The 19,251-nt window shown below is 44.6% G+C and overlaps 1 protein-coding gene across 1 annotated transcript; it reads left to right on the top strand.

The window, feature by feature from the left end:
* The first annotated feature begins 12,056 nt into the window (after window positions 1-12,056).
* Window positions 12,057-17,134, top strand: ESX1 (ESX homeobox 1). The gene is made up of 4 exons (XM_055268778.2): window positions 12,057-12,317; window positions 12,510-12,933; window positions 14,335-14,380; window positions 16,267-17,134. The coding sequence occupies exons 1-4, from the start codon at window positions 12,236-12,238 to the stop codon at window positions 16,942-16,944; spliced, it is 1,230 nt and encodes a 409-aa protein (XP_055124753.1). The 5' UTR covers window positions 12,057-12,235; the 3' UTR covers window positions 16,945-17,134.
* The last annotated feature ends 2,117 nt before the right edge of the window (window positions 17,135-19,251 follow it).

Below are 19,251 nucleotides of genomic sequence, written 5' to 3'. Positions count from 1 at the left end.
ATCTGGAAAGGAGCATAAAATGGTACAGACACCCCAGAAAACTGTTTGGCAGTTTATTAAAAGAACTAACCAAGCCATTACCATACAACCCAGAAATCACACACTTGGGAATTTATACCAAAGAAATGAAACTAATGTGCACACAAAAAACCTGTACACAAATGCTGATAACAACTTTATTCACAATAACCAAAAACTAGAAACAACTTAAATTCCATAACAGGTGAATGGGTTAATAAAACTACTCAGGCATAAAAAGGAAAGAACTGTTGATAGAAGCAACAACTTGAAATGAATCTCAAGGAAATTATGCTGAGTGAGTGGGGAAAAAAGCTAGTTTCAAATGCTATCTGCATGATCCCATTCATATAACGTTCTTGAAGTGGTAAAATGATAGAGATGGACACTAGATCAGTTGAACCAGGAATTAGAGCACCATGGAGGGGTAGTTTCAAAGAAACCAGGGGTTTCTTTAAAGTGATGGAACAGTTCTGTATGCTGATTGTCATGATGGTAACAGGGGTCTGTACATGTGATAAAATTTCACAGAATTACACACACACATACACACACACACACGCACATACACATACAGAAATGCAATTAAGTTCTGTACTTTACAAAAACTAGCTGTGTGTGGTGGTGGGCACCTGTAATCCTAGATACTCCGGAGGCCGAGGCACAAGAATCTCTTGAACCCAGGAGGCAGAGGTTGCAGTGAGCCCAGATCATTGTGCCACTGCACTCCAGCTTGGGTGACAGAGTGAGAATCCGTTTTTTGTTTGTTTGTTTTTTGTTTGTTTGTTTTTTGTTTTTAAAGCCAAAGGGATTACAGCATTGAGGATTGGCAGTCTTGAGAGCTAATATATATATAACATATATATACATATACAATATATGTTATATATATACGTATATATATATACATACACTATATATTATATATACGTATATATAATATATACACGTATATGTATATATAATGTATATATAATGTATATATTATATATACATATGTGTGTATATATATACACACACATATGTGTATATATATATTTTACATATATAAATTTATATATATTATATATTTTACATATATAAATTTATATATATTATGTATTTTACATATATAAATTTATATATATTATATATTTTACATGTATAAATTTATATATATATTATATATATTTTACATATATAAATTTATATATATTATATTTATTTTACATATATAAATTTATATATATTATATTTTTTTACATATATATATAATATATATATAAATTGAGACAGAGTCTCACTCTGTCACCCAGGATGGAGTGCAGTGGCGCAATCTGGGCTCACTGCAACCTCTGCCTCCTAGGATCAAGTGATTCTCATGCATCAGCCTCCAGAGTAGCTGGGACTACAGGCATGAGCCACCACGCCCAGCTAATTTTTGTATTTTTCAGTAGAGATGAGGTTTCACCATGCTGGCCAGGCTGGTCTCGAACTCCTGACCTCAAGTGATCTGCCTGCCTCAGCCTCTCAACTTGCTGGGATTACAGGTGTGAGCCACCAGGCCCAGACAGAATGGTGCCTTGAAACATATGTTTAGGGATTTGGATTTTATCTTGAAAGAAATGAGGAGTCATTACTAGTAGTAGTAGTAGTAGTATTTAGTATTAGTGTAACTTTTTATTCTAAAATAGTTCAACTCACCAGAACTTATAAAAATTATAGTATAGACAGCTCCTTTGTAAATTTACTCAGCTTTTCCCAATGATAATAACTTACATAACCAATGTACTTTTTCAAAAACAAAAAAAACTGATATTGGTACAATACTATATTAACTTGGGGCTTCTCACCCTCAGCACTATTGTCATTCTGGAGCCAATAATTCTTTGTTCTGGGGGATGTCCTGGGCATTGTGGGATATTTAGCAGCACCCCTGGCCTCTACTCACTTGCCAGTAGCAAGCCCCCATCAGCTGTAACACCCCAAAATATCTCCAGATATTGCCAAATATTCCCTCAAGCTCTCTGATTCTCAGTTTTCTTATGTATGTATGTATGCATTTATTTATTTATTTGAGACAGAGTCTTACTCTGTCGCCCAGGCTGGAGTGCAGTGGTGCAATCTCGGGTCACTACAACCTCCGCCTCCCGAGTCCAAGCGATTCTCCTGCCTCAGCCTCCCGAGTAGCTGAGACTACAGGCATGCGCCACCACACCTACCTAATTTTTGTATTTTTAGTAGAGACGGGGTTTTGCTATGTTTGCCGGGCTGGTCTTGAACTCCTGACCTCAAGTGATCCTCTCACCTCCACCTCCCAAAGTGCTAGGATTACAGGCGTGAGCCACTGTGCCAGGCTTCCTCATTTATATAGTGGAAATAATAATGCTGTTAGAATTATGTAAAATAATGTCGTGAAGGCACTTTTTAGTCAGGAGCTGCAATACAAATGGGAAGACCTGGCACTTGCCAACCCTGACTCCCGTGTGTCCCCTAGCTCATCTCCAGCCAAACTGAACTATTTACTGGCCTGTAAGTATGTTCTTTATATTGAGCTATCTCCCTAGACTCCCTTTCCCATCCCTAAATTCTACTCATTGAAATTCTTCCCATAAATTTTTCATGCTCAAAACGCACTGGTTATAAAAAATAGGGGAGGAAAGGAAAAATCCTAAACGTTCAACGTTGGAGAAAATGGCTAATAAATGTATGTCACAGATTTAGCATAGTGCTTGGCACCTATTTATTCATTCAAAAAATACATGCTGAAGCCTTGTCAACATAGTAAGACCCATTTCTTAAAAAAAAATTAATTAGCCAGGAGGCTGACGATGGAGAATCGCTTCAGCCCAGGAATTTATTCTATATTTTCCATTAGTATTTTTTTTGTTTTGTTTTGAGACCGAGCCTCACTCTGTCACCCAGGCTGGAGTGCAATGGTGCAATCTCAGCTCACTGCAACCTCCACCTCCCGGGTTCAAGTGATTCTCCTGCCTCAGCCTCCCAAGTAGCTGGGATTACAGGCACCCACCACCACGCCTGGCTAATTTTTGTATTTTTAGTAGAGACAAGGTTTCACCATGTTGGCCAGGCTGGTCTCAAACTCTTGACCTCAGGTGATCTGCCCACCTCAGCCTCCCAAAGTGCTGGGATTACAGGCATGAGCCTGGCCAATAATTTTAACGTGTAGAAAATGCTTATGATATAATGTAAGTTTACAAAGACAGAATATCAGATAGTTATATTGAATATAGTACATATAAAAATTATAGAAAAAAGAAATTTGTCATCATCTATAGATAACAGGTTATGAGTGAGCTTATATTATGTTATTTTTGGCTTCTTTATACTTTCCAAATTCATCACAACAATCATTCATTACTTTTATGATTAGGAGCAAACAAGTAGTTATTTTTTAAAAATAAAAATAAAAAAAAAGGGCCGGGCGCGGTGGCTCACGCTTGTAATCCCAGCACTTTGGGAGGCCGAGGCGGGCGGATCACGAGGTCAGGAGATCGAGACCACGGTGAAACCCCGTCTCTACTAAAAATAGAAAAAATTAGCCGGGCGTGGTGGCGGGCGCCTGTAGTCCCAGCTACTCGGAGAGGCTGAGGCAGGAGAATGGCGTGAACCGGGGAGGCGGGGCTTGCAGTGAGCCGAGATCGTGCCACTGCATCCAGCCTGGGCGACAGAGCGAGACTCCGTCTCAAAAAAAAAATAAATAAATAAAAAAAATAAAAAAATAAAAAAAAAGTCTCGGCATGGTGGCTCAGGCCTGTAACACCAAGCACTTTTTGAAGTTGAACCAAGAGGATCACTTGAGGCCAGGAGTTCAACACCAGCTTGGGCAACATAGTGAGACACCATCTCTACAAAAAAGGAGTTTCTTTAAAAATTAACCAAGCATCGTGGCACCTGCCTCCTGCCTGTAGTCCCAGCTATTTGGGAGGCTGAGGTGGGAGGATCACTTGAGCCCAGGGGTTCAAGGCTGCAGTGAGCTATGATTGCACCACTGCACTCCAGCCTGCGTGACAGAGTGAGACCCTGTCTCAAAAAAAAAAAGGTGAAAACATATTCTCAACTATACTTTAACATTAATATTGAATTTCACTTCCTCCATATATTTCCGATATATACTGACCTTTTCTTCCTTTGAACTCCCATAGGATTATTTTGCTCCTCTCTTGCATATGCCTTGTTCCACCTTATATTAAAATATCTTATGGGCTGCTCTGCCTATGGAGTGGCCATTCTTTCATTTCTTTACTTCTCTAATGAACTCGCTTTCACTTAAAATAAATCTCTTATGTGTTTTCTTTCTCTCCATGTCTTGCTCATGTCTGTGGCCCTTGTACAAAATATGTGGACACTGAATTGGAATACATACACACAAACACACACCAAGATCACCAAGTAAATCCCAGACTCTTCCTGGGAAGAATTTTGCCACCCCAGAGTTTGCCCTTGGGACTGCCAGAAGAGCTGGAAGGAAAGTGAGAGGGCAGGGGCAACAGTGAACATGCTGAGCTAGTTAAGTTCTGCAGGAGTCTTCGCCTTGGCTAATGCCAACCACGCCTACCCATAGTCCCCATATTTTCCAGCCAATCAACAAATCCTTACTGAATGTCTATTATGTACTCAGTACTGCTTTGAAAATACTAAGAAATGTATGAAGTGGAAGGAGTTTGCAATCTAATTAAGGAATGGATACACACATCCGTATACATACATACCGACACATCCATGCATTCATGTCTGCATGTATTTAAAGATAACTCACATGCAAAAAAAGCACTGGTTATAAAAATAAAAGGAAAAGAGAAAATTCTAAACGTTAAACATTGGAGAAAATGGTTAATAAAATTATATGACAGATCTAACATAGTGACTGAGGTGATGCATGATAAGAATCAAATGAATATAGTTCAAACTGCAAGTGCTATAAGGGCTCAGAAAACGGCAAGAGTGCTGTGGGCTGGGAAGACTTCCTACAAGAGGTGGGCATTAAGCTAGAACTTGAAATATCTGAAAGCCAGTGGTAATTGGCACATGGCATTTTTCTTTCACCATGAAGTAGACTAAAAGCAAATTATTTACCCAGATCATCGCAAGGATCAAGAAGGTCATGAAAGGTATCCCCTCTAGAGGATCTGTGCAGAGAATATAGCTGGAGGAAGCAGGCCTTTTGAGGCTTGAGTCCAGGGTACCCTAGTTAGATCAAAGAAATCCTAAGGACGGTGTCCAATTCATGCAATAATGATGGTAGCCATTAATAGTAGTCATTCTACAAGCTTTCTCGTCACAATAGCAAAGAGATCAGGCAAAACAGAAAGAAAAATCATGGAATTTTACCCTTAACCCCTGGTTACAGCAAAGAAGCCCAATGTCCTAGCCCCTGGAGTAGGATTTAGTGTACAAATGATTCGGTTTCATGGAAAAAAAACTGAGACGACTGTGGTGTTCCAGGACAGGATAGGGAATGCAAAAGTCAATCACTTAGTGCTACTTAAAATTATCAGCAGTAACAGATATCTTCAAGCTGTCTTTCCTTCCCTCTTTTCTTCTCTAAGGCTAGAAATAAATATGTAAATAACCTCGGCGACTTTTCCTCTTCTTCCATCAGTGCAGACACTATCTCGAGTCTGAAGGGGCCGGGCACGGTGGCTCACGCCTGTAATCCCAGATTTTTGGGAGGCCAAGGCGGGTGGATTGCTTAGAGCTCAGGAGTTCAAAACCAGCCTGGGCAACATGAAGAGACCCCGTCTCTAAAAAAAAAAAAAAAAATTAGCTGGCCATGGTGACGCGCACCTGTAGTCCCAGCAACTCGGGAGGCTGAAGTGGGAGGATCACTTGAGCCCAGGAAGTGGAGGTTGCAGTGAGTCATGATAGTATCACTGCACTCCAGCCTGGGTGACCGAGCAAGAGCTTATTTGGAAAAAAAAAAAAAAAAAAAAAAAAAAAAAAGAGTCTGAAGGAAACAGAGTACTGTGGTTCTCCCAATGGTGGGTATAAGAAGCCTGCATGTGCCCCTTGGACATCTTTAAGAAGTAATACCAGTTTTTTAAAAAGCCATAGTGTTGGCTTCTGACAAGAATAATTTATTCATGGCATTTAATAAAAAGATATAACATGGCCGGGTGCGGTGGCTTACACCTGTAATCCCAGCACTTTGGGAGGCCGAGGAGGGTGGATCCTCTGAGGTCAGTAGTTCGAGACCAGCCTGACTAACATGACGAAACCCATCTCTATTAAAAATACAAAAAGTTAGCTGGGCATGGTCGCAGGCACCTATAATGCCAGCTACTTGGGAAGCTGAGGCAGGAGAATTGCTTGAACCTGAGAGGCAGAAACTAAGATTGTGCCATTGCACTCCATCCTGGGCAACAAGAGCAAAACCCTGCCTCAAAAAAAAAATAGATATCACCTCACTGATGTTTCATCAGAAGTCACCCCACTCTTGCTGTCAGTTGTGGTGAATAATCACAGGTGGACTGTAGGGGTTTCAAAGGACTGAAAACATTTCCCTCACTGCAGAGTGCCCTTGTAGGAAGAAGAAAGAATCTGAAAGCACACAGGGCTGTGAATGGGCTGCCACTCACCTTAAGGAACAGAAAGCTCCTCTACTCTACCCATACCACTGACCACACCTGGGACAGGGTACCCTCACCTGCAGCAGAAACGTAATCTATGAACACAAAACTTCCACAGTATTTCAGTTCTCTTGACTGTAAGGGTCTCTAGAAACCATCTAGAGATTGCCTCAGTTTACAGGCCAGAATAAAGATCTCTGGTCTGGGGCCGGGCTCAGTGGCTCACACCTATAATCCCAGCACTTTTGGAGGCCGAGGTGGGCGGATCACGAGGTCAGGAGTTCGAGACCAGCCTGGCCAATATGGTGAAACCTCATCTCTACTAAAAATACAAAAATTAGCTGGGTGTGGTGGGGCGCGCCTGTAGTCCCAGCTACTCAGGAGACTGAGGAAGAAGAATCACTTGAACCCGGGAGGTAGAGGTTACAGTGAGCCGAGATCGCACCACTTGCACTCCAACCTGGGCGACAGAGCAAGATTCCGTCTTAAAAAAAAAAAAAAAATCTCTGGTTTGTCATTAGTTCCTTTACAAAGAGGATATTGCCTGGCAGAAGGAATTCTCATAAGTGGAGTAGTTTAACATGAAATTTCATTTTCAAGATCACGTCCCTACTGTAAAGCATCAGAGCCTGCATGAGCCAGCTAGTCCTCAGCCAGGAGAAAGCAGGCAGGTGTGCCATCTCGGTGTGGTAGTGCCAAAGCCACACTTAGGGCACCCTGAGCCTCTGTATGGGAAAGCAACTTCAGATATAAAAATAGCCAATAGGCTGGGCACGGTGGTTCACGCCTGTAATCCCAACACTTTGGGAAGCCAAGGCACACAGATCACCTGAGGTCAGGAGTTCGAGACCAGCCTGGCCAACATGGTGAAACCTCGTCTCTACTAAAAATACAAAAATGAGCTGGGTGTGATGGTGGATGCCTGAAGTCCCATCTACTCGGGAGGCTGAGGCAGGAGAATTGCTTGAACCCGGGAGGCGGAAGTTGCAGTGAGCCGAGATCGCGCCACTGCACTCCAGCCTGGGCGACACAGTGAGACTCCGTCTCAAAAAAACAAAACAAAACAAAACAAAACTCAATAGCTCAATATCATTAGTCATTAGAATAATGCAAATCAAAACAATAATGAGACACCACTTCATACCTACTAGGATGGATTTAATAAAAACAAAACCTGGAAAATAAGTGTTGGCAAAGATGTGAAGAAATTGTAAATCTCCTGTACTGCTGGTGGGAACGTAAAATGGTACAGCTGCTGTGGAAAACAATGTGGTAGTTCCTCAGAAAGTTCAACATAGAATTTCGATATGATTCGGCCCTTCTACTCCTAGGTATATGCCCCAAAGATTGAAAAACAGGTATTCAAACAAAACTTGTACATAAATGCTCAGAGCAGCACTACTCACAATCACCAAAAGGTGAAAACAACACAAATGCCCATCAGTTGATTGATCTATAACCAAAATGTGGTACAGCTTATACAATGGATTTTTATTCAGCCATAAAAAGGAGTGAAGTGCTGACACATGCTACAATATGAACGAACCTCAAAAACACTATGCTAAGTGAAAGAAGCCAGACATAATTGGACACATACTGTATGATTCCATTTACATGAAATATCCAGAACAGGAAAATCCATAGAACTAGTACATTACTGGTTACCAGGGCCTACAGAGAGGGAAAGAATGAGGAATGACTGCTATTGGTTACAGGCTTCCTTTATAAGGTGTTGAAAACGTTCTGAAATTAGATAATTGTGATGGTTGTACAGCATTGTGACTATACTAGAAATCACTGAATAGCACACTTAATTTTTAAAAATCATAGTAGTTACCATTCCACAGCATGTTCTCTCTACAAAGCATCATTCTAAGAAGCTAGGCTCATATCCAAGGTCCAATACTTACAAGCTGCCTGCCTTTAGGTAAATTAACCTCTCTGTGACTCAGTAACATCATCTGTAAAATGCGGATAAGAGTATTTACCTCTATAGGGTTATGAGGGTTAAATGTGTTAATATTTAATCTTACTTTGAACAGCCCTTTGTATATATTAACAGTATATATTGAATAGTAAGAATTAGCTAAGTGTTAGCTATTATCATTTCAATTAATCCTCACAACAATTCCATGAAGTAGGTGCTTTTCATTATTTCCATTTTACAGATGAGAAAACTAAGGCACAAGGAGATTATGCAACTCACCAAGTTAGTTATTTAACAAGTGGCAAGCAAAGCCAGCAGTCTGGCTTCAGGGTCCCTGCTTCTCAACTATTGCTGTGCTTGACATAAATCTGGCATTCATAAATCTTGAATTCATAGCTATTTTTGCCTAGGATGAGATTTAATTAGGTATTTAAGGTTTTCAAAAAGTAAATCAATTTAAGTAAGGGTGTTAAGTAAATACCGTCCTCTCCGGTACCCAGATATGGTAAAACTTGCAAAGGGACACATGCATGACTGAGGTTTAGAAAACATTGGTAAACCGTGGAAATCTAAGATGTGACAGAACACACCCATACGGTTGCCAATATACTAGGTAGGCTACTGCACACCTTGATTAAACCCTGTATGGATTTCTTGTGTGATATAACATCCCAGGCAAAAATTGTTCGCCGGGTATGGAGCCCAAAGAGAAGAAGGCCTGCAGACTCAGCAGGAGCCAGCCTTAGGAGAAAATGTCTTGCTTAAAATCAGAAAGGCTGTGGGGTTGTAACCCTTGAAATCTTTTTGCAAGTGAATACGAGGCAGGAGGACTTATTCATTAGGCACTGTAGTCGAAGTGCCCTAGGCCCACCGCACTTTTAGGGGCCTGTGAAAATGTCTTAACTGACTGGGCACGGTGGCTCACGCCTGTAATCCCAGCACTTTGGGAGGCCGAGGAGGCAGGATTGCTTGAGCCCAGGCGTTAGAGACCAGCCGGAACTACATAGAGAGACCTCGTCTCTACTAAAAACAACAACAAAAAAATTTGCAGAGAGCAGTGTCTCGCGAGCCTGTAGTACCAGCTATTTGGGAGGATCGCTTGAGCGTGGGAGATAAAAGCTGCCGTGAACCCTGAGGGCATCACTGCACTCCAGCCTGGGCGACAGACGGAGACTCCGTCTCAGGAAAACAAAGAAAAGAAAAGGTCTTAATTTCTTTTAAAATCATAAGAAAAAATTAATATAATCCATTCCAAATTATATTCATCCTTATACCAACACAGCTGTAAAATATAATTTTTTTTCTTAATGGAGGAAGGGGCCCAGGAAGGCAAAAATGCCTAGGGCCCACGAAAGTCATAATGTGGCCCTGACATGAAGGTGAAAGTGAGGGTGAGCCTCATGACCTCTGCCTCCCGACCAGGTCTTCCAGACGCGAGCTCAGCAATAATGCATGCAGCATCCTGTCCCGTTAATATCCTCTCCGTATTGAGCAAACGTGAAGTGGTGGGCTGGGGGAACCCAGCAGTGCTGGATCCCAGCCCCGTGGTTTAGGGACATCCAGCTGAGGCCCTGGAGCAAGGGGAAGAGGTCTGAACTAGTGTGCAAGAGAAGGAGGAGACCCCTCACACCCAGGAACTGTAAAGACTATGCCTCCCCCAAATGCCACCTCCTTCTACTCTTACCTGAAATCCCACTATTATTTACTCCTTTGAATTAAGACAGCCGTAATATAGTGAAAAGTGCACACATTTTGTAGTTAAAACTGGCTTCTATTGCCATTGGCAAGTTGCCTGGCTCTTTGGGCCCCAGTCTTCTGTATTTTTTTTAAAAATGGGAGATGATAGGCCGGGCGCGGTGGCTCATGCCTGTAATCCCAGCACTTTGGGAGGCCGAGGCGGGCAGATCACGAGGTCAGGAGATCGAGACCACGGTGAAACCCCGTCTCTACTAAAAATACAAAAAATTAGCCGGGCGCGGTGGCGGACGCCTGTAGTCCCAACTACTCCGGAGGCTGAGGCAGGAGAATGGCGTGAACCCGTCAGGCAGAGCTTGCAGTGAGCCGAGATCGCGCCACTGCACTCCAGCCTGGGCGACAGAGCGAGACTCCGTCTCAAAAAACAAAACAAAAAAAAGGGATGATAATGGTGGTTATCAAGGCGAAAGTAAGATAAATCGTGTACAGTGCCAAGCATAGGGCCCATTATTAGCAGGCTTTTTAAATTTTTTTAAATTTTTTTTATTTTTTGAGACAGGGTCTACTGTCGTCCAGGCTAGAGTGCAGTATCCTGATCATGGCTCACTGCAGCCTTGACCTCCCGGACTCAAGCGATCCTCCCACCTCAGCCTCCCTAGTAACTAAGTCTACAGAGTTATTTTTATAATATTACGGATATTAACACGTCCTGGAGAACCTACAAACACTTATTGGAGGGAGAACCATACAGCCTTAAATCATAGCCCAGGCCTTTTAAATGTGATACATCACTAGGGAGCAAGAATTCAGGAAGATCGTTCTAGAAAAAGGGAGGGGGAGGAGGAAGAAGGGGTAGTGGGGAAGGCGGGAACTCTCCCAGGTCCACAGCACAAGCCCGGGGAATACGCGCGCTTTGGGAGCCTGCAGAACGGGCTTCCGCAAAGCGCGCTGCAGTAAGAAGCGCAGCAACCTAGTACAGCAGACGTTGCAAGTGCCGCGCATCAAAAGACGGGGCCCCCGTAGTGTAAGCAGTCTTGGATGCACTATGCACTTAGCAGATTTCTATACTTGCACTCTGACATAAGTTCATTACTAAAAATCCTAAGTCCTTGGAGCTTTCTCAAAAAGCGCGTTGGGTTTCTTGCAGCGTGCACCTGAGCAGCGGACTGCTCTTCAAACTCAGCCCCAAATTCCCGCTCCCGGAATGCACGGTGGGTTCTGAATTCAAAAATCCAGAGCAAGCAGCCTTCTAGCCAATCATTGCACCTTATCACTATCCTGACTTTGGCGAGAACTGTACAGAACTAGATAGTCCTATCCATTTGTCACCTATTTCTAGCAAGGGAGAGTCGTGCTCAGAACCCAATTGCATGGTAGACTAGCAAGTTCATTTTTACATGTTTGGGCTGCTAAACGCTCCGCGCTTTCCTCAACGCCATCTCTCGGTCTTTTCCGTGGGGGAAGCAAAGGGCATCACTCCACCCAAGTGCTGCGCGGTAAAGAGGGTTGGGCGGAGGAACACTGCCAAAATACCTCTCCACGGGCTGGTGTGAAGTCTCGACCCGCCCCCTCGCCCCCTCGCCCCCAAATCGGCTGTCACAACCCAGCCGCTTTTTCCAATCCCGGTCTCCGCTCAAGTTGGGAGTAGTTAGTTAAGCAGCAACTTGGAGCTATGTTCCCCACACAGCATGTTCACTACCTGCACCATGCTTGCGCACGCTCGCCCTATTTTTTGTACGTCCTGGACATGAATGCGTCCCCACGGGGTCGCACTCACAACTAGATGTACTATGAATGCTAATAGGGGGCGTTTAACCGACGCGTGTGCATACGCTTTGAACCTGCGGAAGGCACCGAACCGCTATACAGGGCGCGCAAGTGCCAGACGGCGCCAGAAAGAGGTCCCGGCGCCAGAAAAGCGCTCGCCCGAGCCATTGGTCCCAGAGCCAGTTCCAACCCCGGGATCGCCGCGGAACCCCGCGCAGAGTCTGCAGAAGTGCACAGCTTTATCGACAGCGCTTGAAGCATGGAGTCTCTTAGCGGGTACACCCACAGTGATATTGGCTACCGCAGCCTGGCAGTCGGCGAGGACATCGAGGAAGTGAATGGTTAGTGCTTGGACAGGGACGGGAGCTTTCGCGAACTCCAAAAGAGGAATTTTTCCCTGGGAGAGGCGAGCGGACGGGACGCTGCGCGGCTGTCGCAGTTGCTCTTCCATAGCGGGTCCCCTGCCTCCTCCAGCCCACGCGCCGTGGGCTCCAACGCCCTCGTGTCTCTCTTTTGCTTTCCTCCCTTCCCAGATGAGAAACTTACCATGACCTCGCTGATGGCAAGGGGAGGAGAGGACGAGGAGAATACACGGTCCGAACCTGAGAACGGAGCAGAAGCGGAAAACAACGTTGGCACGGAAGGTTCCGTCCCCTCGGACGACCAAGACCGTGAGGGTGGCGGCGGCCACGAGCCGGAGCAACAGCAGGAGGAGCCGCCCCTGCCCGAGCCGGAGCAACAGCAGGAGGAGTCGCCCCTGCGCAAGCCGAAGCAAGAGCAGGAGGGGCCGCCCCAGGCAACCGTGGAGGGGCCACAGCCGGCGGAGGGGCCACAAACCGCTGAGGAGCCACAGCCCCCAGAGAGGAAACGCCGCCGCCGCACCGCGTTCACCCAGTTTCAGCTGCAGGAGCTGGAGAACTTTTTCGATGAAGCTCAATATCCTGACCTTGTGGCGCGGTAAGTGGCTTGCCCGGGAGGCGCCCAGTTCATCCCGGGACCCTTTCACCGGAGCCAAAAGCCACGTAGGGGGCTCACGGGCGCTGGCTCCGCCTTTGGTTTTTGGGGGACGTGGGGGGCGGGGCGCGGAGGATGTAAAAGACTGGGGCGGGACTAGGGTAAAGCGAGTGAGGCAGGGTCGGATCCCGCCTTTATTTAAAATTTTGGTAATTTGCTCATCATTGGTTGTTTTTGCATTAATTTTGATACGTTTTAATATTGCGTTAAAATATTATTTGTCTTGATTATTGAGTTTTTTAGCGCCATTTACACTGTGCGCTCGTGGCGAGCGCCTCACTCTTTTCGCCCTAGTAACCGCCCTGCCACGTGGAGCGCACTTTTACAACCAGGGGGCGGACTTTTGAGCTTTCGGTAGCCAGCGACCCCTTTCCTTCGCTAGCCTCATCGGAGCCATCCTCATACCGACCCCCGTAGTGTACGAAGGGGCAGGCCTTTTCTGGCCAGGCTGGAATGGGGGGCGGGGGGCACCTGGACAGGTCAGAGTAGGGTTTAGGGGACCTTTCTGGCTTCGTTGTACTTAGCCTTCGCCCGGCAAAGAGCAAAAAAGAATTTCCCTAGGGCGCGCTTGGCCGATGTGGTTTGGAGTTCCCTCCCTGAGAGTTCACCTCTCCCTTTTACAATAAACAGAAATACTGTGGTTCAATACAGCGCTTTAAAGGTGTTTTGGCATTTCATTTTTTTTTTCACGGACGGACTTCCCAAGGAAAGATTTCCAGGGTTGTTCTCTGCTGTTTCACAAACAGAAGAATTGAGTCATATTCAGCTAACAAACCATCGGGCGCTTTTACATATGTTCCCTTTTTCTATCTTATTTAACAGCGAAGTTGTTCATGGAAAAAACCTCCCTAAAGCGAGTCCCAACCGTATTACAGAAAACTGTACTGGGAGGTGGGGGATAGAAATAATGTACATTCATATGTATATTATATATATATATAATATATATATATATTATATATATATATTATATATATATATAATATATATATATATATATTATATATATATATATATATATATTGAGACAGAGTCTCACTCTGTCGCCCAGGCTGGAGAGCAGTGGCGCGATTTCTCCTCGCTGCAGCCTCCGCCTCCCGGGTTCAAACGATTTTCCTGCCTCAGCCTCCCGAGTAGCTGGGATTACAGGCATGCGCCACCATGCCCAGCTAATTTTTGTATTTTTAGTAGAGACAGGGTTTCACCATGCTGGCCAGGCTTGTCTCGAACTCCTGACCTCAGCACCCTCTTCAGCCTTCCAAAGTGCTGAGCCCAGCCACGTTCATATTATTTCATTTTATCCACAACTCCAAATACTGAATATTTGTAATTTTCTCCCCTAAGAGAGAGACTTGCAGCACGCCTGAATTTGACTGAAGACAGAGTGCAGGTCAGTAAATCTTGAAAAAGCAATTTGGCAGGACAGCCATTCTAAAGCATGCTTTAGGTTTTGTCCTGGACATTCTCAAGCTGGCGTTTTCTGTTGTCTTTTCCATGGTTGGCAAATAAGTTTTGAACAGTAGGGGCTTTAGTGGTAGAAAATAGGATGTATAAACTTCAGATTATGGAAATTGCTCATAAACAGAGGAAATATGATTTCCCAAAGGAAAAAAGATAACTGTTTTCATCTTCCTTCTATATCTGTATCTGTCTTTCTCTCCATATAGTGTATGCACATGTATATGTACATATACACATTTACATACACATATATGCACATGTATACACATACATACACACATACATTCCAATAAATAAGATTAACCTTCTTCTAACACTGGTATCCTCTAGGGAGAATGTTAGTTTTCCCTAAAGGATTACTTCTATATGAAGTCATGTTCGGGGCTCAATCTGACCTCGGAAGTATTCAAATTAATGCACAGAAGAGCTCAGTTTTATAAGAAGGTTCCACTGTACTAAATTATTTAAAATATTTAAAAGCTAGCACAAACACTTAGCTAAATGAATGAATTTATATTTAGGCATTGGGGTGAAGGAGTAATTCACACAGAGAACACAGTACTAAAGTAGAGAGTGGCAGCCCTAAATTTTAATTTTTTGGGAAGATTTTGATGTCAGCCTGAAAACATTGCTAACATATTTCAATTAAGTGGTAATGGGGAAAACATTTGTAAGCTTTGGAAAACTGTCTTTAAAAAATGAAACAAAAAAAGAAAGAAGAATTTGAATAAAGTTCCCTTACCTAAGAAGGGTGGAAAGATTAGAGAAGAATTATATACAGTCAAACACATGCATTGCAGATGTCACACAAATTCAACTTTATGAAACTACCAAATACATAAGAGAATGTTCGCTTTTTTTGTAAACACCTTAGAAAAAACATCTTAGATGTTTTATTCTTTTTGGTGATATTATTTTGAAAAGGTGGGTTTTCTGGAATTTGATTGATTAGGGGCTTCTCTCAGTTCAGGCAAGATTCTTACCTGTGTTGATTTAAAATACCTTTTCATTTACTCAGGCAGTGATGACTAATTTTGCAGGTCATGGGATCAAAAGGTGACTGTTTGAAATTACAGAAGACCATAGCTGCATCAAGGAAGTATTTGCAAAAAAAAAAAAAAAAAGTTAGAATGGGCTTATTAGCTTTGCCTCAGGGTGTGTGTGTGAGTGCAGTGATGGAAATGCACTGCACGCCTGTGGGTGTGATGTCTGGAAAAGCAGCCCAACAAAGTAGACCACTGAATGCTGGAGTCCTGATGCCACAGGCCTGTAGCCTCAGGTTGGGATGACGTATCCTCTGCCTTCTCAGGGAAGCAAGGTAAACTCAGAGGAAAAGAAAAAAGGTTTGCTGAGCTGCTTTTTTCCCTCCCAGGGTTTACATAGGCCTCTCAATGGATTTATGAAGGAAGGAAGAAAGAGCCAGAAAATACTAAGAAGGAAAAAAGACAGTGTTCTCATCTATTTCCAAATTCTATAGCATGAATATACCCCAAAGACACTTTTAATAGAAACTCCCCTCCTTTTCTTTGCAAATATAGTAGACTTATTTTATGAAATCAGTATTGAGAATACAGACCCAATATGGGCCCATACCAAAATTTGCCGTCTTTTGGCTTTGGTTATGTTTAGGCAGGGGTGACCACTAGCACATCTGAGCCCCTCCCTCCCTCCTCTAAGATATTTCAGCAATAAGAAAATAGCTTCACCTGTTGCAGTTTAAAGTCTCAATGGCATATAGAATTGCATGTTATGTTTTTTTCTATTATGACGTTAACTGTTCAAAATACTAAACCAATTCATTTTTCCCCTCTGAAGGTTTGGTTTCAGAACAGAAGAGCCAAGTGGAAACGAAATCAGAGGGTGCTAATGTTGAGAAACATTGCTGCTGCTGCCCTGGCCCACCCTGCGGACATGTTCTTGGGTAGGCCCTATGATGCTGCTCCTGCTCTGGATCCTGCTTTCTGTGTTCATCTGACGCCAGAAATACCTAGACCACCTGTGCTGCCTGTGCCATCTATGCCACCCGGGCCACCCATGGTCCCTATGCAACCCGGGCCACCCATGGCACCTATGCCACCCGGGCCACCTATGGCACCTGTGCCACCCGGGCTATGCATGGCGCCTATGCCACCTGGGCCACACATGGTGCCTGTGCCACCCGGGCCACCCATGGCGCATATGCCACCCGGGCCACCCATGGCGCATATGCCACCCGGGCCACCCATGGCACATATGCCACCCGGGCCACCCATGGTGCATATGCCACCCGGGCCACCCATGGCGCCTATGCCACCCGGGCCACCCATGGCACCTGTGCCACCCGGGCCACCTATGGCGCCTATGCCACCCGGGCCACCCATGGCACCTGTGCCACCCGGGCCACTTGTGGCGCCTATGCCACCCAGGCCACATGTGCCTCACACTGGCCTGGCTCCTGTACGCATCACATGGGCCCCTGTCATCAACAGTTATTATGCAGGTCCCTTTTTCTAAAGTAAGGTCTTCATGACAGTTTTTCCAAAGTTCTTTCCTGCCAGATAGAAATTGTGCACAGCACAGCATCAAGTAATTCGTTAGATGCTTGTTAAATGAAATAGATAGATGAACAAAGTTAACTAATGCCCTGTTATTTTTGTAGGCCACATAATTGTAGTATTTTCAATAAAGATGTGACTTAATAGTACGTTGGTTTTGTATGCCAAATGGGGTCAGTAGAATATGGATGGGAATTGCTAAGGGAATGCAATTTGAATGGAATGGTGAAGAGGCCTCTTCTCATCAGGTAATATCCTTGAGTCACCATCAGTATGTCCTGCACATCACAGAGTTTGCCAAGTGCCCATGATGGGTTTACATTGACCCACCCTTTTTCCTTCCACACCTCCCCCCACCCCATCCTCACCCCTCCACCCTGCCCCATTGGGAACATATAAATGTGCAGGATGGGAAGGGGTGAGTCTAGTAAGAGAGCGGTGCGTTTCCAGGGAAGGCCACGTTCCATTCATGCTAAGGAGCTCAGGCTAAATCATGGACTCTAAGAGAAACTTACTAAGACGCTACTCACAGAGCCTTGAGGGAACGGGACAGCCAAATGTGCATCTAGTACTCTCCAAATTCTGCTCCCTGCCCTTCTTTTTTTCTTTTGAGACAGGTCTCTGTCGCCCAGGCTGGAGTGCAGTTACATGATCATAGCTCATTGCACCCTCGAACTCCTAGGCTCAAGCGATCCTCCTGCCTCAGCCTCCTGAGTAGCTGGGACTACGGGTGCACCACCAAGCCTGGCTAGTTTCTGTTGTATATTTTGTAGAGATAGGGGTCTCATTGCAGTGCCCAGGCTGGTCTCAAACTCCTGTTCTCGAGCGATCCTCCTGCCTCCAGTCTCCCAAAGTGCTGGGATTACAGGTGTGAGCCACTACATCCAGCCTGCCCTCCACTTTGTGGAGGAGACAGAGGAATAGGAACTATTCTGGCCCAGAGGTTCTGCAACTTCAAAGGAGACACAAGAAGGGGCTCCATCAAGACCAGAAAGAGGTGCTCTCTCTTCTCCACTATTAGGCCAGGAGAACCTATTACTGTAGCTTGCCCAGCTAAGAAGTGGGCAGTCACACCTTCCAGTGTGTTTTTCACCTTCAACATCTTTGAGAGAATCTTGGTTCCTGCCAATTAAATTGAAAGGGAACCTTTTGGTTTAGTGCTGTTCAAAGCAAGAGATGGTCCCTGAGCGATGTTCCAGAATAATCACTCATTGAAAAGAAGCGGGCAGACCTTTGCTATGTCTGCAGTCTTTATGCAAATCTGCCTCGGTGGGAAGCAACAAAAACCAAAATGGGGGAGTGGGAGGAGGCCAAGCCCACTATTTTTTAAACATTTAACTATTTCATAGAGCCTTTACTTTTGAGCAATTTCTAGCCATTTGCAGTAATTTTGTGAACACATTTTATGCTATGAAATGACTGCAATGGCTTCAGATAAGGGTGTCATAGTTATACCAGAATTTCTTCTCATAGGTGGTGGGCTTGGAGGGGTTATCAAAGACAAGTTTCACAGCAGTTACATGCTCCCAGTTTGAAGGGCAGCTCTGTTTTCTCAGAAAAGCATACTTCTTTTTTTGCAGTGTTGCCTGATACTTTTTTTTTTTAAGACAGAGTTTCGCTGTTGTTGCCCAGGCTGGAGTGCCGTGGAGAGACCTCGGCTCACTGCAACCTTCGCCTCCTGGGCTCAAGTGATTCTCCTGCCTCATCCTCCCGAATAGCTGGGACTACAGGCGCCTGCCACCATGCCCGGCTAATTTTCTGTATTTTTAGTATAGACGGGCTTTGACCACTTTGGCCAGGCTGGTCTCGAACTCCTGACCTCAGGTGATCCACTCCCCCTCGGCCTCCCAAAGTGCTGGGATTATAGGCGTGAGCCACCACACCAGGCCCGCCTGATACTTTTTATTCCTTTCTTCTCTCCCTTCACACATAAGGATGTCAAGCATTAGCAAAGCAGTTAGAGTCTTAGATTATATCTAAGATTTCTGCAGCAAGGAGGTCATTACCTCCCCAGGAGTCCCAGTCTCTGATGGGAGTGAGAAACATCCAGGAACGCATCTGTGATGCCCATTGCCATCCTCACCGGGTGATTTTGAAACTCAGCCTTTCTTGTTTCCCATTGTTGAACTTTTCCTTTTTGTTAACATCTGGTTTCTCAATGCTTTAAGTCCTCTTGGAGCTACAGGGTCTGTACAAACAAAGGTGCCAATACCCCGTCCAGCCTTGCCACCCTGAGACTCAAAGCCAAACAGCATCCAGCACACGA

This window comes from Symphalangus syndactylus, chromosome X (assembly GCF_028878055.3).
Source record: "Symphalangus syndactylus isolate Jambi chromosome X, NHGRI_mSymSyn1-v2.1_pri, whole genome shotgun sequence".
Taxonomy (NCBI): domain Eukaryota; kingdom Metazoa; phylum Chordata; class Mammalia; order Primates; family Hylobatidae; genus Symphalangus; species Symphalangus syndactylus.
Note: the sequence above shows the minus strand (reverse complement) of the source record. Positions and strands in the feature narration are given on the sequence as shown.

Bases quoted from the DNA above. Each gene is read 5' to 3' on its own strand.
- ESX1 (XM_055268778.2), top strand. From the start codon at position 12,236: ATGGAGTCTCTTAGCGGGTACACCCACAGTGATATTGGCTACCGCAGC. The intron at 12,318-12,509 runs GTTAGTGCTTGG...CTCCCTTCCCAG, and splicing joins GGACATCGAGGAAGTGAATG to ATGAGAAACTTACCATGACC. The intron at 14,381-16,266 runs GTCAGTAAATCT...TCCCCTCTGAAG, and splicing joins TGACTGAAGACAGAGTGCAG to GTTTGGTTTCAGAACAGAAG.